General features: G+C 44.7%; 1 protein-coding gene across 1 annotated transcript; it reads right to left on the minus strand.

Annotated features, from left to right (window-relative positions):
• Positions 1-528: 528 nt before the first annotated feature.
• Positions 529-17,560, minus strand: LOC117051986 (IgGFc-binding protein-like). Its single transcript, XM_033158713.1, has 11 exons — positions 17,531-17,560; positions 16,106-16,178; positions 11,114-11,128; positions 9,232-10,437; positions 8,043-8,272; positions 6,902-7,484; positions 5,381-5,580; positions 4,564-4,705; positions 3,583-3,911; positions 1,852-2,425; positions 529-1,133 (listed from the first exon to the last, which is right to left on the minus strand). Exons 1-11 carry the CDS (start codon positions 17,558-17,560, stop codon positions 529-531), a joined length of 3,987 nt encoding a protein of 1,328 aa, XP_033014604.1.
• Between the last annotated feature and the right edge of the window lie 2,019 nt (positions 17,561-19,579).

The raw sequence follows: 19,579 nt of genomic DNA on the forward strand, positions 1-19,579 counted from the left end.
CAGTGCTATTCCCAATCTGGGAAGACCACCTCATTCCCTACAGACCCTTGCAGATGTTAAGATTGGCAAAGGGGGCCCCTCTTGGTAGTTTGTGGGTGGATGGGATCTGGGAGCAGGAATTCTCTGTGGTAGCCCTTAAGCTGTGAAATTCCCTCCCTGCTAAGCTTTATTTGACACATTCATAAGTTTGATTTTGTTATGTGCTGAAAACACATCTCTTAACCTTGTTTAGGAGCTGGATCTGACAGCTCTTGTGGCCATCAACAGCACATATCTAATGCCAAATTTTGCAGCACATCGAGCTTACCTCATCTATACTTTGCATGTCAACAGACCTTGTAGTTCAAGTTACAATGTTCAATGGGGTGTATTGCAATTTGCTGCAGATAAACCATCCCCTATGTCTAATGCAGGAACTGCTTCAATGCATACTTAGAAAACTAGCAAGGTACCCTGCCCAAGAGCCACCCTCTGAAACAGCCCTGTAATGACACAAAGGGGAAAAACAACCACACATTCACCAATTGTCTATACCTGGATCCTATGTGGATATTCCTGGCTAAGTGTGATTACGACATTGTAGACCTCTAATGTCACCACCTTGGTGTAAGACACGTTTTCGTTGCCTCGGTTGTTGTTCTCCACATTGACAGTGAAAGACTTGAGAGTTGGGTCCTTAGAGCACAGCCCAGCCAGCTGGTAGACACAGGTGCCCATGAAGTCATATTTCTTCCCATCAAAGGTCGTATAGTGAGGGTCCCCGGCTGCTGAGCAAGTAGCGGTGCTTACGGGATGACAGCCTCGGACCCCATTGATCACGGTGCATGCCTCACTGTCTTTGCAGCCAGCTGGTTTGCACACCACAATGCCCAGGGTGGGGTCACATGTGCAGCGGGAACCACAGGTCTCATCAGCCCAGAACTCCTCTCCGGGTTTGTAGTAGAGCCCATTGTAGGTGCAGCCACAGCTCCCAACAGGCACACACTTGTCAACGCTGAGGACGTAGCCATCGTTGCACTGGCAGGTTTCCACGCATGGCTGTTTGCAGGCAGAGGGAGCCTTGCGGTCAGCACAGCTGGCGGGGCAGGCATTGCCACAAAACTCATAGTGGCTATTCTGAGGGCACGGCAAGGCTGTAAGGAGGAGGAGAACAGCAGGAGTCTAACAACTGATAGAATGTGCTAAAGCTTAAGTTGGCAAGAGCTGATGCTGCTAATATTGTACATGTTTACTAGGAATACCGAACAGTGAGATACCAAAAAATAAAGTAACAGTCTTTTAATATGCAACATCCGCAGCATGAATATTGCTAGCAAGATATTGGAAAGAGAAATATATACCCACTAGAGAGGAATGGCTTTGTAAAGTATGTGAATGTCTAGAATTAGCTAAAGTGATGGATATAATAAGGCATAAACCCAAAAGTCTAGTGAAAAAAGAATGGGAATGTTTGAATGAGTATTTTAAAAAATATGGGTCAAAACTGAATATCTGGTTGAGTTTGGAATGAATTGATTTCGTGAAGAGTCAAAAGGCTGTAAGATGATTTAGTTTGAAGCAAGTATTCTTAGGTGGGAGAACCCCAGCAGAGATTTAAAATCACAAAACATGCAGCAACGCAAAATGTGAAAATATAGGCTGTAAACACTTTTAAATGTGCTCCTCCAAGTGAGTTCCAACCCCCAACCCCTTAAAAAGTTTATTTCCCTCTTCCACCAGCATAGGAAAAAGACCCCACATTTGAGAAGTTTTAAAAACAGTTTACTTGCAAAGCTCAGAGTCATGTGCAAGTTGCACAGGCATTAAAACTTGCCTTAGTTCCAAAGTGGGGAAGTGGGGAAGAGCACTCACCACAGCCAGAGGCTGTCCTCCAATCGTATATCACGGCACCTTCTTTCCTACAGGTTTTAGCATAGGCCTCCAAGGCCTGGCAAAGGATGTTCTTGGCTCCTCCATTGAGACACACGTCATAAATGCAGCTGTCAAAGAAGTCGTCTGGATTCACTATGGAATGGCATTCTCTAAAGGGGCCCCCCGAGGTCTTGCTGATCAGCCCACAATACTCTTCCTTTCCATACAGAGCCCTCTTGCTCTCATCACATGTTGGGCAATTCCCTCGGCAGTAATCCCAGCAAAAGGGGTCCCGGTCTTTGACTTTCCAGCTGCTGGCCCAGCTTATGATGGAGGCAGCCCTGGTGCCATTGAGAAAGACCATGTCATCTGCAGGGTTTTGATTGAAGTTTCCACACAGCCCGCAAGTGGCCCCATAGTAGCTGCTGGGGAGAGTGATCACCAGGTGCCATTGCCAATCATATGTCACTTGGAGGCCGAAATCTGTTTGCAGGACAGCATTGGTGCCGCTCTGGTACAGCTTGATCTTGCCATCTTCAAGAGTCAGTGGCAGGCTGGTAATAGTGTCATTTAACTAGAGAAGGAATGTCAACACACACACATGAATTATTCTTTTATTTTTCCTTTGTTTCCATGCAGCCATGGGCCTAAGAAACAGGAATAGACAAGGCTGATCCTAGCCTTAGGCTGAAATTCTAAACCCACTTACAAGGGAGTAAGCTTCAATGAATTCTTTAGACAAAGGCTGGGGAATCAGCAGGCATTTTAGCCATGGCCCCTAACCCAGTGACAGGGAATCTATGGGCCCTCCAGGTGTTGTTGGACTACAATCCCCATTAGTGCTAGCCAGCATGGTCAATGGTCAAGGATGCCAGAAGTTGTAAACCATTCCCAGCCCCTTCCCTAAGCTATTACTGCAGTTGATTCTCAAGGAATTTACACTTTCACCACCTACCTCTGTCCATGGTACTGTTTCACATGAGCAAGCATCACTTTAGATAGGTTAAGTTTTTTAGTGGTCCTTGGGAATATTACTTGGCAGCCCAGACAAGTCTGTCGGGCTTAGGTGGCCCAAGTGATCACTTCTGTTTGTGCAGTGCAGTCACATTGGAGGGTCAAAGCTAGCTATAAGGTGCAACCAAGCCAAATCCAGTTGCACTAGCAGCTGCTCAAACTCTGGTTTCAAACCATGAGCCCAAGAAAGGGACTCAGATTGTGTTTATCTGTACACCGTTCAGTTTCCAACTTGCAGTACTTACAGCATCTTTCTTAAAGGCAAACATCACAAAACAAGCTCCTCGTTGGATCCTTACTGGGTAGATCCAGAGCACACATTTGCCATGCTGAAGCATCTAGATCATTAGATCCAGCTACGGTTTCTTTTGACCAGATTTGAAATCAATATAATGCCAAAAAGGGTTGCAGCTTAATCACACCACATTCCCCCATTCCCTATATTCTGCCAGCCACAAAGGAAAAAGAGATCAGGTGTCTGGATAATGAGGGGCTTTTAATCATGCGAAGTGGGATGAAGGTCATAACCTCCATCATTCAGAGTGGTATAGAGGTTCAATAATCTATTGAGAGTGACGTGCAAGCACTAGTATTTCTTCTCCCTCCTGATATAGATATTCCTTTCAGACTAATAACGGGCTCTCAAAGTGGCTATATATTGGAATGAATTCCAGTACATTCACGGAGGTTATCCCACCCCCTGGCAATCTAACATACCCGGATTCTTCCAGTTTCCTGTTTGTGGATGGAGATCTTATACCCATAGACATAGATGTTGGTCAGACGCACATAGGACACAGCCTGGTTGCCCCTGTTGTCATTCTTCTCATCGATAGTGAAAGGCACCAGCGTAGCATCATTCCCACAGTACTTGGCAATAGTGTAAGAACAAGTGCCCTGGAAATCAAACTTCTTTTTGTCAAAGGTTTGGTAGTGTGGGTCCCCCCAGGCCCAGCAGGTTCCTGTGAACTGTGGTTTGCATTTGGCTTGGCCATTCTCCATCTTGCATGTCTCCTTTTCTCGGCACTTCAGGGCTTTGCATGGATCTAAAATGAAAGGTAGGAAATGTGAGTGAGGGCTAGAAGTCATTCAGTAAAAAAAACTAAAGGCACAGAGGTGGAGGGAAGTTTTATCCATAGCAAAAGGGCATAGTAAGGCAACATGGTGACCTCTAGAAGTTGTTGGAGTCCTATTCACATCAGCCTTGGCCTGCATGGTCAAAAGTGATGGGAAAAAGAAGATCTGGAGGGTAACATGTTGGCTATCTAAGTGATGGGGGGAGCAACACACAACCCTGCCTCGTATTTATTAGGCTGGAATGTGCCCCTGATCTCTGATATTGCTTCTTGCTTGTTGGAATGGAAGACAGAGAAGTGCAGGTAAGTTTGTGCAAAATCTGCCTACTGTACAAAGGAAAAATGTACAATTGTAGCTCTGGCTACTTCTGCCTCTGGCACCACTCAGTGGTGGCATGTGGCTCCAGAAGGTTGCCCAGAAGAGAATGCTGCCCTAGAGCTTTAAAAAATGTACCTGGTCCATTATTTATAGACTCACATACTACATTCCTCACAAAAGGTGCTATAATTTCCCAGGATATCTTTTCCAAGACCAGGGGTTAGGCACAATGAGAATTGTAGTCCAGCAACATCTGAAGGGCCACAGGGCCCCCACCCTTCACTTGATTGACTCTCTCCTTACCCTTATTAATGCAACTCATGATTCCATCTTGGACCTTGCAGTTCTCATCGGCAGCGCAGTTGTGGGCCTCACAAATTACTCCCTGGCCTGGGATGCAACAGCAGCTCTCCTGGCACACGTTCAGCAGAACCTTCTCATTGGGCTGTTGGGAGATTTGGGAAACAATAAAACAGAGCAGCAACAATAACCCCTTCAGTGCTTTTCTGAGGTGTAGCTTGAATGGGAAGGGACTGAGCATTGGAGGAAGAGGGAGATTCCTTTTAACAGAAAGGGCTGTTAAGCAAAAATGGGGAAATGGGTGCATGAATGAATCGCCACCAACTGCACACCACGGTTGTTGTTGTTTTCATCTCAGCTCCCAATGCTACAACTCCTCAAGCCATTCAGTTGAGATAATTTTCCCATTCCACAGCAAGCCTCCAGGTCAAACAATTTGCATGCATGTACAGATGACTCTCAGCTTATGCTGGGTTTATGTTCCTTGAGGTTGCATGTAAAGGCAAAATCACACAAAGTCAAGATGACCCCTGGAATTGCCCCCACAGTCCAAGATCTCGCAGGTTCTTGGATGGCCAGTGATATCTTGCGGGAGCCTCCCAGAGGCCTTGTGTGTCTTTCCCAGAGCCTGATAAACAAAGCAGAAGGCTTAAAAGCTCTTTCTGTGAGGGGTTTTCCTGCCCCCCCCCACTTGCTTACTGGGTTCTGAGATGGTCACATGAGGATTCTCAAGGCTCCTGCAAGATCTCACAATAGTCTCCAGTGCCCAGTAAGCTGGGTTATCCCACGCCCAGTAAGGCAGGTTCAGAAGATCAGCTACCTTGTAGTAGCGTCCATTCTTTAAGCACCCACAGTCTTTTGTGGTGACGCAGCTAAGGCCATCAAAGAAGAAGCCATCATTACACTGGCAGCCCTCAGCACAGGTCTCCGGACAGGCTGCAGGGTCTGTGATCTTGGCACAGGAAGTGGAGCAGAGGTTGGTGCAAATCTCATAGTGACTGTTGGCTGGGCAGCGCAGAACTAAATGAGGAAAGAAAGAAAAAACATCCATGTTAGGTGAAAGGCTCCCTGGTACTATTTTGGATGGCTGGGAAGCTGGCAAGTGAAATGCAGAGAGGGTGGCTGTTAAAGGGCAGAAAACATCTTTGACAGCTGTTGTTTTTGCAAAAGACTAAAACAGAAAGTAGATGCTGGAATGAATTTATGTCCCTTAACCCCACTGTTCTGATCATTTCTTCACTTATCTCATATAATCTTACTCTAGCCATTGAAAAGCTGCCCATTCAAGACAATTGAGGTTTTCTTATTAAAAAGAATGCTTAGATTTCCACAGGGAGAGGAAGAAATGAGGGGAGTAGAATGCTTCTGAGATCTTGTAAAAGCAATCTGAGCAGTGGGGCAAACCCAATTTCCCAGCAATGTGAGATTCCAATGATTCCAGGAACTTACCCAGGGTTTGGTTTCCTTGGAATGAAGGTCAGCAGAGACTGTCATGTGTTTATGGTACATGGTTTATTTGCACATATGTACAACCCAAGCCTAAGATGGAGGGACTCACAGCATTAGCATCCCCAAAATTCTTGCTTATCCCATAGCCACAGTCCTGGATTCAAGCAGAAATCCAGCATGCCTCTTTCTTCAGGTTCTGCCTTCAGCTTGCTTCTAGCCCATCTCTCTCTCTCTTACACCTCTGGCCCTTGTCCTTCTCACCAACAGCCAGGGGAGAGGCAGGGGCCACCTATGTGCCTTCTGGCACGAAGCAACTTCCTTTGTTTCTTTGCTGTGTATTCGGAGAAGTGTCTTGCTAGGTACCAGTTGGTCTACAAGGCTGCTGATTCTGCTCTGTCTCCTTTGACTGTGTTTCATCACTCAGACACAGACTGACCTCTCAGAGTAACTGTCCTTGCCTACCTGCTTGATGTCCTGCTTTCCAGCATACCTTAGTTCAGGAATGGTGAACCTCGGGACCAGGCCCAAATATGGCCCTATGGCCCCAGAACATTGCCAAAAAGGGATCACAACCCTTATGCTGAACAAGGTCCCCACCCTACCAACTTAGACTGCTGGTTCCGGCAGGAACTCATTGAAAACAATTTTCTAGATACCTCTGTGATTGGAGCTTGTCAGTAGGTTGCGGAGCATGTAGTCAAGAGGGTGGTGACACACAACTGGAAAGGTCACAGAGCATCTAAGTGTGAATTCAGTCTCTGCACAGCTTGAAACAGTTAGAGCCTTACAAATAAACACACACCTCTAGATGTGTGCCAAAGTGCCAGGGGGTCAGTTCAGATTCTGCTCCCATTTCTCTTCTCCCCCTGAATGTTCAGTCCCCAGTACTTACGACAGAAGGAAGGGCTTCTTCTCCAGGGCTTGACAGAGACCCCAGCCTCTTGGCAGACAGAAACGTAGCTCTGGATGCTGTTGCACAACACCTGGCTGTCCCCGTTGCCCATGCACAGGTCATAGATGCAGTTGCTGAAGTACACACTGGCATCAACCTTTCCGTGGCAAGCACTGAAGGGGCCATCAGGCGCAGTGAGGATCCCACAGTAGTGGCGCTGTTTGAAAACGTCCTTCTTCCTTTCATCACAGACTGGGCAGCTGTTCCCAGAGCATCCATCTGAGCAAGATCTATCTGCCCCAGGGACCCGAACCTTCCAGGAAGCACCAAATTTAGCTATGTCAGAGGTTATTATGCCATTGGGTAGCAGGAACCCGTCGTCCTTCTTCCCGTTGTAGTTCCCACAGAGGCCTTGCATCTGGCCCCGGTAAGTGCTTGGGACTGTGACTGTCACGTGGTAAACCAGGTCGTAGCTCACAATGAGACCAAAGTCAGCTTCTATCAGGACTTTTGTGCCATGTTGATAGGCTCTGATCCGCCCAGCAGAAAAGGATATAGGGACAGTGTAGATCAAGCCATTCACCTGGAAGAAGAAAACAGAACATTCGCTGGTTGTGTAGGATTGGCCTAAGGGTTGTTTCTTATGTTGCAAACTCATACTCCAAGGATTGGCAGCCAGGGGGCAAACTGCCACTTAAAAAAAAACAAACCTCTATTAGGAGAGATTTGCAATAAAATGCTAACAAGTTTTTATCAGAATTCTGAGAAATGCAACATACACAATGTCAGTCTGAGTTTCGAAGGGCACAGGAGGAACTATAAATGTGGTGCCCCAGCTGGAAACAGGCAAGAGCTGCTCAGCAACATGGCCGCAATATGAGAACTTCTTGACACAGATGTGCCCACTCAAAACAGCCACGGGCGCAACTGATTCAACCTTGGTGCCAGACAAATCAGCTGAGCTTTGCAGCTGGATTGCTTGGAAGGCTTTGAGGTCAGCAACAAGCCTGCTCCCTGCAGCATAAGCCTTCCCTTGGAATGTCACAGCCCCTTTCAGGTGAATAGTGACCTGAGTGGAAAACTGATAGGCTACAACTGCAAATTCCTTGAAAGTGTTTGCCGCATCCCCCACTGGGGTTACCACATAATATGATGTGCCCAGCTGCTGAACTGGGTACACAACTGTGGCAGCACTTGTTGAAAGCTTGTCCTTGTAAGAAAACACTGATATATCTTTGTCAGCTTGGATCTGCACAGTCTGATCAAAAATGTTGGTCCCCGTCATCTGTGAGGAGGCTGGGACCACAACTGACACGGTCTCTTTCTCTTTGACAGAAACCATTTTCCGAAATGTAGATTTGTTCACTGTGACTGTGACGGTGGTTGCAGGATGATATCCAGTGATAAGCAGCTGAAGTTTAGGAGTGCCCTGACTTTTGAATGAGTTCTCCAGGAAGGCTGTGATAAATTCCGTCCCTCAGGAACTTGCTCTACAATACCCTGCAAGGCAGAAGGAATGGATAATTAGCCAAGTGCAAGTATCTCAGTGCGAGGCTTTAATCACTTGATGTGGTAACGATTAGAGTTTTTGTATAATGATCTGATTAGTCTATCTTACAGCAGTAAGAAAATGATTACTCAAAGGAACCTATTAATATTCCTATTTGGTTATACCAAGGAAGTGGTCTCTGAGGAATTATTCATCTGTTAATACATTATGAAGCATCCCTTAAAAATATCCAGCTTTTCCTATGATAGCCTGCATCCCAGAAGGAAGTTTTGAGGAGAGGCCTCTAGTGAGACTCCTTTACCCAGGCTGTCATGTTCCAAGCAAACACAGTTGAAAGAGCACCTGGTAAATTTGTTCTCTCTTCGTTCAACTCCTCCGAGAAGTATTGAACCAAGATATGGTCATCTACATGCCACACACCTTCCTTTCCCATTCCCTCACAATTACTGATCAGCGTATTGCAGCATGATAACAGAACAAGAGTGTTGGAGTGCAGATGCAGGAAGGCAGGTGGTCCAAGTGAGTGAGTGGGCAGCCTAGGAGGATGGCTAAGTGTGTGCATGGCTGAAGCTGACAGTGGGGAGCCCAAGCAAACAGAGATAAAGGGTCACTTTCTTTGACAATTTACAGATGAGCACACAGTAATGTTAAAACACAGCATCCAATGCTGTAAAGCAAAAAGATGAAAATATTGGAAGTGGAAGAAACCACAAACAAGGACAGGGTACTCAATAGGATGTAGCCAACTTTAATTATTAATTCAAAAAGCTCATTTGTAGCATAAAAACCTAAAGTATATGCACAGGTTCAGATACTTAACGGCAAGGGCAAAGGGCCACAGAGCCATAGCCATCAGCATGTACACCTCCAAGGATGAAGAGCCCAAAAGGAGCACTGGGATGCTCTACAGAGAGGGCACTGGCTTCTTTGCCCAGGCTAAGTTGACTGAAAGAATACTCTGTTCCAGGGATGGGTGTCCACTTGGCATTTGTAATGGCTCTCTTCTCTAGTGTGATCCCATTTGAATCTAAGGTTTTTGCTACGATGACAGCAAAATTATCAAACGCTTTAATCCCATCAATGTGATATGATGTGCAATAGCTTTTTAAAGCAGGAACATTGATGAGGAAAGGGTCGTATTTCTTGCTGTTACCAGCGAAGAAAAAAAGGACCTGGATTCCTGCATTGGCAGAGAAGAAATAGGACTGAGATGGCTGCATTTGAAACTGGATGACTTCCCCAGCCACCGCATGGCGGGAACCTGGAGTGGCCCCAGACTGGTATTGGATCAAAGTGTTATCTTGGGAAGCTACGACATACACAATGTCAGTCTGAGTTTCGAAGGGTACAGGAGGAACTATGAAGGTGGTGCCCCAGCTGGAAACAGGCAAGAGCTGCTCAGCAACATGGTCGCAATATGAGAACTTCTTGACACAAATGTGCCCACTCAAAACAGCCACGGGCGCAACTGATTCAACCTTGGTGCCAGACAAATCAGCTGAGCTTTGCAGCTGGATTGCTTGGAAGGCTTTGAGGTCAGCAACAAGCCTGCTCCCTGCAGCATAAGCCTTCCCTTGGAATGTCACAGCCCCTTTCAGGTGAATAGTGACCTGAGTGGGGAATTCATAGGCAACAACTGCAAATTCCTTGAAATGGCTTGTCGCATCCCCCACTGGGGTTACCACATAATATGATGTTCCCAACTGGTGAGTTGGGTATACAATTGTGGTAGCACTTGTGAATCTCTTGTAATTGTGGGAAACAACTGAGATCTCTTTGTCAGCTTCAATCCACACAGATCCATCAAAGATGTCAGTCCCCTTCATCTCCAAAGAGGCTGGGACCTCAACTGACACTGTCTGCTTATTGACGGAAACCTTTTTATTGAAGGTAGACTTGTTCGCTGTGACCGTGACGGTTGTTGCAGGATGATATCCAGTGATAAGCAGCTGAAGTTTAGGAGTGCCCTGACTTTTGAATGAGTTCTCCAGGAAGGCTGTGATAAATTCTGCCCCTCGGGAACTTGCTCCACAATACCCCGCAAGGCAGAAGGAATGGATAATTAGCCAAGTGCAAGTATCTCAGTGCGAGGCTTTAATCACTTGATGTGGTAACGATTAGAGTTTTTGTATAATGATCTGAATAGTCTATCTTACAGCAGTAAGAAAATGATTACTCAAAGGAACCTATTAATATTCCTATTTGGTTATACCAAGGAAGTGGTCTCTGAGGAATTATTCATCTGTTAATACATTATGAAGCATCCCTTAAAAATATCCAGCTTTTCCTATGATAGCCTGCATCCCAGAAGGAAGTTTTGAGGAGAGGCCTCTAGTGAGACTCTGTTACCCAGGCTGTCATGTTCTAAGCAAACACAGTTGAAAGAGCACCTGGTAAATTTGTTCTCTCTTCGTTCAACTCCTCCGAGAAGTATTGAACCAAGATATGGTCATCTACATGCCACACACCTTCCTTTCCCATTCCCTCGCAATTACTGAACAGCGTATTGCAGCATGGTAACAGAACAAGAGTGTTGGAGTGCAGATGCAGGAAGGCAGGTGGTCCAAGTGAGTGAGTGGGCAGCTTAGGAGGATGGCTAAGTGTGTGCATGGCTGAAGCTGACAGTGGGGAGCCCAAGCAAACAGAGATCGTGGCAGAGCAGGAAGTCCAGGCAAAACTGCAGAGGAACAATGAGGACAGACTGAGACAGCTCCCTGCTGCTTCAGCCTCAGCAGCTTCAGAAGCCAAGGAGGAGGGAAATGGATGTGGGCATGTGCCCCAGGTGAGGCACTGAGGAACAGGCAGGGCTGGGCAGGCAGCTCACCAGCAACCGTCCTGCTCTCCCACTTCTGTCCATGGCTTCCCTCGTCCTCACCCTCTGCAGTTAAGAATGAAATGGCTGTGGTAGCTGGGTGGAAAGTCCAATGCTGTAAAGAAACGTATTGCATAGGAACCTGGAATGTAAGAACCATGAACCTTGGTAAGCTGGATGTGGTAAAAAATGAGATGGCAAGAATAAACATTGACATCCTAGGCATCAGTGAACTAAAATGGACAGGAATGGGCGAATTCAGTTCGGATGACTATCATATCTACTACTGTGGACAGGAATCCCGTAAAAGAAATGGAGTGGCCCTCATAGTCAACAAAAGAGTGGCGAAAGCTGTACTGGGATGCAATTTCAAAAATGATAGAATGATCTCGATACGAATCCAAGGAAGACCTTTTAACATCACAGTAATCCAAGTTTATGCACCAACTACCAGTGCTGAAGAAACCGAAATTGACAAATTCTATGAAGACTTACAACACCTTATAGAAATGACACCAAAGAAGGATGTTCTTCTCATTATAGGGGATTGGAATGCTAAAGTAGGGAGTCAAGAGATAAAAGGAACAACTGGCAAGTTTGGCCTTGGAGATCAAAATGAAGCAGGGCAAAGGCTAATAGAGTTCTGTCAAGAGAACAAGCTGGTCATCACAAACACTCTTTTCCAACAACACAAGAGACGACTCTACACATGGACATCACCAGATGGGCAACATCGAAATCAGATTGATTATATTCTCTGCAGCCAAAGATGGAGAAGCTCTATACACTCAGCAAAAACAAGACCTGGAGCTGACTGTGGCTCAGATCATCAGCTTCTTATAGCAAAATTCCAGCTTAAACTGAAGAAAGTAGGAAAAACCACTGGGCCAGTAAGATTCAATCTAAATCAAATTCCTTATGAATACACAGTTGAAGTGAAGAACAGGTTCAAGGATTTAGATTTGGTGGATAGAGTGCCTGAAGAACTGTGGATGGAGGCTCGTAACATTATACAGGAGCCAGCAATGAAAACCATCCCAATGAAAAAGAAATGCAAGAAAGCAAAGTGGCTGTCCAATGAGGCCTTACAAATAGTGGGGGAGAGAAGACAAGCAAAATGCGAAGGAGATCGTGAAAGATACAGGAAATTGAATGCAGATTTCCAAAGAATAGCAAGGAGAGACAAGAGGGCCTTTCTAAACGAGCAATGCAAAGAAATAGAGGAAAATAACAGAATGGGGAAAACCAGAGATTTACTCAAGAAAATTGGAGATATGAAAGGAACATTTCGTACAAAGATTACCACAATTAAGGACAAAAGTGGAAAGGACCTAACAGAAGCAGAAGACATCAAGAAGAGGTGGCAAGAATACACAGAGGAATTATACCAGAAAGATATGGAGGTCTCATGCACCCCAGGTAATGTGGTTGCTGACCTTGAGCCAGACATCCTGGAGAGTGAAGTCAAATGGGCCTTAGAAAGCCTTGCTAACAACAAGGCCAGTGGAAGTGATGATATTCCAGCTGAACTATTTAAAATTTTAAAAGAGGATGCTGTTAAGGTGCTACACTCAATATGCCACCAAGTTTGGAAAACTCAGCAGTGGCCAGAGGATTGGAGAAGATCAGTCTACATCCCAATCCCAAAGAAGGGCAGTGCCAAAGAATGCTCCAACTACCACACAATTGCACTCATTTCACACGCTAGTAAGGTTATGCTTAAAATTCTACAAGGCAGGCTTAAGCAGTATGTGGACCGAGAACTCCCAGAAGTACAAGCTGGATTTCGAAGGGGCAGAGGAACCAGAGACCAAATTGCAAACATGCGCTGGATTATGGAGAAAGCCAGAGAGTTCCAGAAAAACATCTACTTCTGCTTCATTGACTATGCAAAAGCATTTGACTGTGTCGACCACAGCAAACTATGGCAAGTTCTTAAAGAAATGGGAGTGCCGGATCACCTCATTTGTCTCCTGAGAAATCTCTATGTGGGACAAGAAGCTACAGTTAGAACTGGATATGGAACAACTGATTGGTTCAAAATTGGGAAAGGAGTACGACAAGGCTGTATATTGTCTCCCTGCTTATTTAACTTATATGCAGAATTCATCATGCAAAAGGCTGGACTGGATGAATCTCCAACCGGAATTAAGATTTCCGGAAAAAATATCAACAACCTCAGATATGCTGATGATACTACCTTGATGGCAGAAAGTGAGGAAGAATTAAAGAACCTTTTAATGAGGGTGAAAGAAGAGAGCGCAAAATATGGTCTGAAGCTCAACATCAAAAAAAACTAAGATCATGGCCACTGGTCCCATCACCTCCTGGCAAATAGAAGGGGAAGAAATGGAGGCAGTGAGAGATTTCACTTTCTTGGGTTCCATGATCACTGCAGATGGTGACAGCAGTCACGAAATTAGAAGACGCCTGCTTCTTGGGAGAAAAGCAATGACAAACCTAGACAGCATCTTAAAAAGCAAAGACATCACCTTGCCGACAAAGGTCCGTATAGTTAAAGCTATGGTTTTCCCAGTAGTAATGTACGGAAGTGAGAGCTGGACCATAAAGAAGGCTGATCACCGTAGAATTGATGCTTTTGAATTATGGTGCTGGAGGAGACTCTTGAGAGTCCCGTTCACTGCAAGAAGATCAAACCTATCCATTCTCAAAGAAATCAGCCCTGAGTACTCACTAGAAGGACAGATCCTGAAGTTGAGGCTCCAGTACTTTGGCCACCTCATGAGAAGAGAAGAATCCCTAGAAAAGACCCTGATGTTGGGAAAGATGGAGGGCACAAGGAGAAGGGGACGACAGAGGATGAGGTGGTTGGACAGTGTTCTCGAAGCTACTAACATGAGTTTGGCCAAACTGCGAGAGGCAGTGAAGGATAGGCGTGCCTGGTGTGTTCTGGTCCATGGGGTCACGAAGAGTCGGACACGACTGAACGACTGAACAACAACAACAACAGCTGGGTGGAACATCTAATGGGAGGGGACACAGTTCAGGCGAGCTCTGAGTGGAAGAAGGCACTGTGTTTGGGCAATTAGCAAGGTCAGTGAGAGTGGAAGTTAGCAAGGTTGTGGAGTTGTAAAAGCAGGAGGAGAAGGGCTTGATAGGGTTTATAGGGAGGAGGAGTTGGAATGGCTGGGTGTAAAGGAAGGGGAGTTTGACCAGGTGTTAAGGAATGGAACTGGTGAGGGGGTGGGGGATCTGGTAGGGTGAATGAGCAACAGTACACCCCTTCCCCACCCCTAGCTATATCAGCAAATTTGACTTATGTACTATATGAACATATCATGTATTTTTTTTTTCAAAAAAGGAAAAGAATAAATAAAACTTTGAATTAATGAATCAAAGGTATTTCTCAGCTACCCCATAACAAAAGTTCTCTAGGTACCTTGCCAAATAATAGTTTAAAAATACGATGAGTAAATAAACAACAACAACATAAGGTGCAACACAGCAAATAGGGTATGTAAGCAATAGGGTTAAACACAAACATGCCTTCAAACCTTTTTAAGCCACAAAGTTATTAAAAGCCAGGTGGAATTTTAAAAAGACAAAGGTGCTGCTGGCTCTGGAAAGAATACAAAGAAGGGGCCAGGTGGGACTCTCTGGGGAAGGTGCTACCATAGACTGGGGTGCAGTCACTGAGAACAGCAAGTGAATCTATGAATAAAGGCTTCAGTATTTGAGGTCTGAACAGTGTGGAGAGAATGGTGAGAAAGAATAACTGCTCCTTTGTTCATATATTAAGGTTTCAGGTTGTTAGCAGAGTGTTAGATGAGCTGAGAAAAATAGACAGGTTTGCCTTTTGTAAGTTGCATTTTGTAAATCTTTGACTTTAGATATTCAGAATCAGTGTCTTCCAGATGTGGTTGGACTCCAGATCCCATCATCATCACTGACCATTATCTTTGATGGCTGGGGATGATGGGAGCTGGAGTCCGAAAACATCGGTCATAGGTTCCCCGCAATGGTAGGAACTGGGCATGTGTTAACTCAGCCAACAATACATTGGGCTGGGTGCCAGATAGCCGTAGACGCAAACTGGAATTCTGGGTCAAGGAAAGTTTTGCCAGGCTGTGAGCAAGTGCCTGTTCTGTCAGCATCTGCATTTGCCGCACAGTGACAAATGTGCAAGTAGTGTCTCGCTTGCAGGGCCAACTTGCAGGTTACCGATTAGCACTAAACTCACCGAATAGGAGCACCAGCCAGATCCAAGGCAGCAGCAGTCTCATTGACATGGCTAAAAAAAAAAAATAATAACAGAAGAAGAAAGTAGTTCAAGTAATCTGCAGATTCAAGGTAAATTCCCATCCTCCGATCTGATCATTTGTCTCTTGAACATCTACAACATGCCTTCTAGAGTCTGCATGGCAACATATGAATTCTGGCTCCCACAGCCCCTTTTACCTGGCTCGGCAAATTGTATCCATCTTTCTCCATTTCTTTCAAACAACTACAACTATGGTTACATGAGAAGTCTGAGCAGTTTTGCCTTTGTCTCACAACTTTCCCCTGAGAAACCCCATTGTTTAACGCTAAATTGGAACATATGTCAATCCGCAAAATACCGGATTGCTGTTGGTTCTGATTCGGTGCTAAACCACAGGTTTTCCCTCAGGGAAAGTGGATGGGTGGTTGAGCCTACAGATGATAATCAGAAATGACTGGATCATGGGTTTTTTGTTTTTTTTTAAATGGATAAAGTCTTGTTGGCATAATAGGATATTCAAGACACATCTGAAAACTAACACCAAGGATCCCAGACAAATGTCTGCTGCAAGAGAATTCCACAGCGTGGGGATAAATGCCCAACTTCTAATTGAAGCCAGTCGGGCTTCTGATACTTGGGGGACAACTAACAGTATTTGACAGATCAACATGATACCAATACCAATAAGGAATAGAAATGTTCTGTTACAGATCTTTAACTTGTCGTTTGCCAACTGGGGTCCGCCAGGTGTTTTGGACTACAGCTCCCCCAGTCCAGAACATCTGGAAGGCATTCACAGGCTGTATAGTTGGACTGCTTATATTCCAAATGGCTTTTCTGCAGACCATAGGAAGCTGCCTTATACTGAGTCAGACCATTGGTTCGTCTTGCTCAGTATTGTCTTCACCGACCCACAGCAGCTCTCCAGGGTTTCAGGAAGGAGTCTCCCACAACCCTACCTGAAGATGCTGGGAATCGAACCTGTGGCCTTCTACTTGCAAGGTAAGATGCTCTATCACTGAGCTACGGCCCTCACCAAGTAGATCCCAGCATGCAGGTTACATACCTGTCCACATATCAAAGCATCACCAACTCAACAAAGGCAGGCAATGACCTCGCTTACTTTCTGAAGGCATCTGGTTAGTTCAGCACTCAAAGTAGCTGGGCTTATATAGCAGCTTACTCTTTAGTTGCCCAGCCAATGCTTTAAGGGGGCAGGGAAAAGGGCAACATCCCTTTCTAAGCGGGAAATACTGATAAATACTGATAGCACAGTCAAATAACTGTCAGACCTCTTGAGTTAATATGCAAAATCTATATTCTATAGCCCTCATTGTGGTTATAAGCAGGAAATTTGGAGGAAATTTGGCCATTTGTCTGATCCAGCAGATTCTTATCTTAAGCAGGCTCTTATCTAAGTTATACTGTCTGGTCAATATTTGGTTTTTCAAATTTTCACACAAAACTTAGTAGCTTACATAGGTAGGATATGCAAAATAGGTTTTATTGTTTGGCAATTTCTGAAAGGTCAAAATTATTGGTAGCCATATTAGATTCCCTTTGAGGGACCAAATTTGCAGTATAAGTGTGACCCTGAGCTCAGAGTTAGTGACAATCATAATCCTAAGGGCTATACTTGTGGTGGTGTTTCATTGTATGTCAAACTAGGAGAAATAGTTGCAGGAATAGACAGGGAAAGTAGCAGGCTTTTAATCTCTGATTAATCTGCTCTTATTTAGTGTTTGGTGTGAATTACTCCGAATATTATTTATTTGAATGTATAGCCAAAGTCATCACAAAAGATAAAATACATCATAATAATAAAAACAGGATAAAATACATTACACAGGTAAAATAATGATTAAAAGCAGATGATCTATCAGGTAAGAGTTTGGTCCTCTGAAGAATTTATCTTATCATCCCCACCAGGGCTCTTTCTTTCTCTCTCTCTTTCTTTCTTTCTTAGATTTTAAATTATTTATTGAATTTTGAAGATACAAAAAATAGAAAAGAATAAATACATAGACAAACAAAAAATAAACTGCTGTTTACACAAACAAAGATCCTACCCGCCCCCGTCATTACCACCACACCCACGACTTCCCTCCACTCCATCTTGACTTCTGTGTAAATCTGAGTTATTGTGTTTTATTCTCTTTATAAAAAACTTTCCGACAGTAAGAGCTGTCCAGCAGTGGAACAGACTCCCATGAGAAGTGGTGGACTATCCTTCCTTGAATGTTCTTAAACAGAGGTTGGATGGCCTTCTGTCATGGATGCTTTAGCTGAGATTCGTGCATTGCAGGGGGTTAGACTAGATGACTGTTGGGGTCCTTTGCAAATCTAAGATACTATGATACTATGTGTATGAGAAAATTGCAGTAAAATGCTGCTGAACTTTCACGAGGATTTGTTTGTTTTTTAAATTGCAAACTGATATAAACTTGAGACTGGAAAAATGAGAAACTCCTTCATTCATTCCCTCCTTGTTCCCAATGTAGCTCTTTATTCCTGATGCAGATCTTCACCCCCCCCCCTTCTGCCCTGGTTGGTTGGGTGGGGAAGATGCCATTTTTTGTTCACCTCAGATGCCAAATGTCTTGGGCCAGTCCTGAGGAGAAGACAGCCTCTTGAGAATTTCTCCTCCAACTCCCAGGCCCAGCAGCTCTCTATTCCCAGCCCCTTTCAGCAAATACCATTTTAGCTGATCTGGCACAGGCTCAAATACATATTCAAAAACAGAAATCTTTGTTTGGATTGCTGGGTGCGGGGAAAGGGAAAGTAAGGTTTATCAGCCTCACAAAAGGCAGCAATGCTTTCCCAGGAACCAGCTGTTAAACAATGGCACATCCTTCACTGACTCTGAAATAAAAGGTCACGCGATGATTTCATTGTAACGAATTCATTTTAAGGGGAAATGTTGGGCTTCTGCAGAATTAAATGTAGACAGTGTGCATATGCAGGATGCTTTATGGGTGGTCACAAGTTACGGAGCTCCCCTGTCGGGGGACTGAACTATAGCCTTGGGGTGGATGGCGAAAATCAATAAAAAGCATTGTGCACCTGCATCAGAGGGAGCAAGTGGGAGAGATACAGAGAGCTGCTATTACCAGGGTCTGGGTGGGAGGGGGGAGGGAAGGAGGAGGTGTGGGATGGGCTTTTGGGCACTATTATCATAGAAGAGTAGGGGGTAGGCTCTCAAACCCTACAATTAGTAGGAGAGGTCTTATTGATCATGCCACCACTAGGGTCTGCCTGATTGGCATGGAACTTGTGACAGGGCCTTTTCTGTGGTGGTTCCCCATCTGCTCTTTGAGGTCCACCTCCCATTTTGACCCTGGTGGACTTGTGTGCTTCAACCCAATTTGACAGAATCCCAAATCAACTCAAATCAGTCCCAGTTAGTGAGATAGCATTTTCTCTGAGTGGCTGTGTAGCCCTGAGGGAACTTTAATGTGAGTATTAAGTGGAATCTACCCTTGCTGTGCACAAGACCTGTCCTAAAAGAGAAATCCTTTCTGGGCCTTTCTCCTCGAATTATGTATTTTGTCCAGTTTGTTCAGTAAGGTGTTACCAGGATTTATCTCTGGACTCTATCTGCTTTATGTAAGTGGCTTTGCCAACATATGGAACAAAATACTGAGAAGAGTCCTAACGGCTAAAGAGAGAAACAGAGAAGCATTTGTCTGTTTCCCACTCCTTCTCAAGTGGAACAAAAGGCACAGCACCTTTATCCTTTTGACATTTTTAAGGTACAGACAAAATATATAGGATGATAGCGATCAGTCCTGCTCCCCTCTGTGTGGGAGAAGAATGAACTTTCAAGGTTAAATCATAGTCTGAGAGCTAGTAGTTCCTTGTTTTTTCTCTCAGTTAAAAAGCCAATAACAAGGGAATAAGAGTTATTACCAGCTTGATTACTGAAACTGATATTTTGAGACTCCATCCCTACCGCCCAGCCCTGGATTCCTGCTTCAACCATCATGCAAATATTTGTGCAAGTATTTGTGCAAATAAATTATGTCTATAAGGAAGGCATTTTGTTTTATGGTGGGTGTTTAAGGAATATTGGCAGTAGCCTTGTAAAATAGGGCAGAACTCATTTTGCAGAAATGGAAATGGATTCAGATATGA

The sequence above is a fragment of the Lacerta agilis genome, chromosome 8 (assembly GCF_009819535.1).
Source record: "Lacerta agilis isolate rLacAgi1 chromosome 8, rLacAgi1.pri, whole genome shotgun sequence".
In the NCBI taxonomy this organism is placed as follows: Eukaryota; Metazoa; Chordata; class Lepidosauria; order Squamata; family Lacertidae; genus Lacerta; species Lacerta agilis.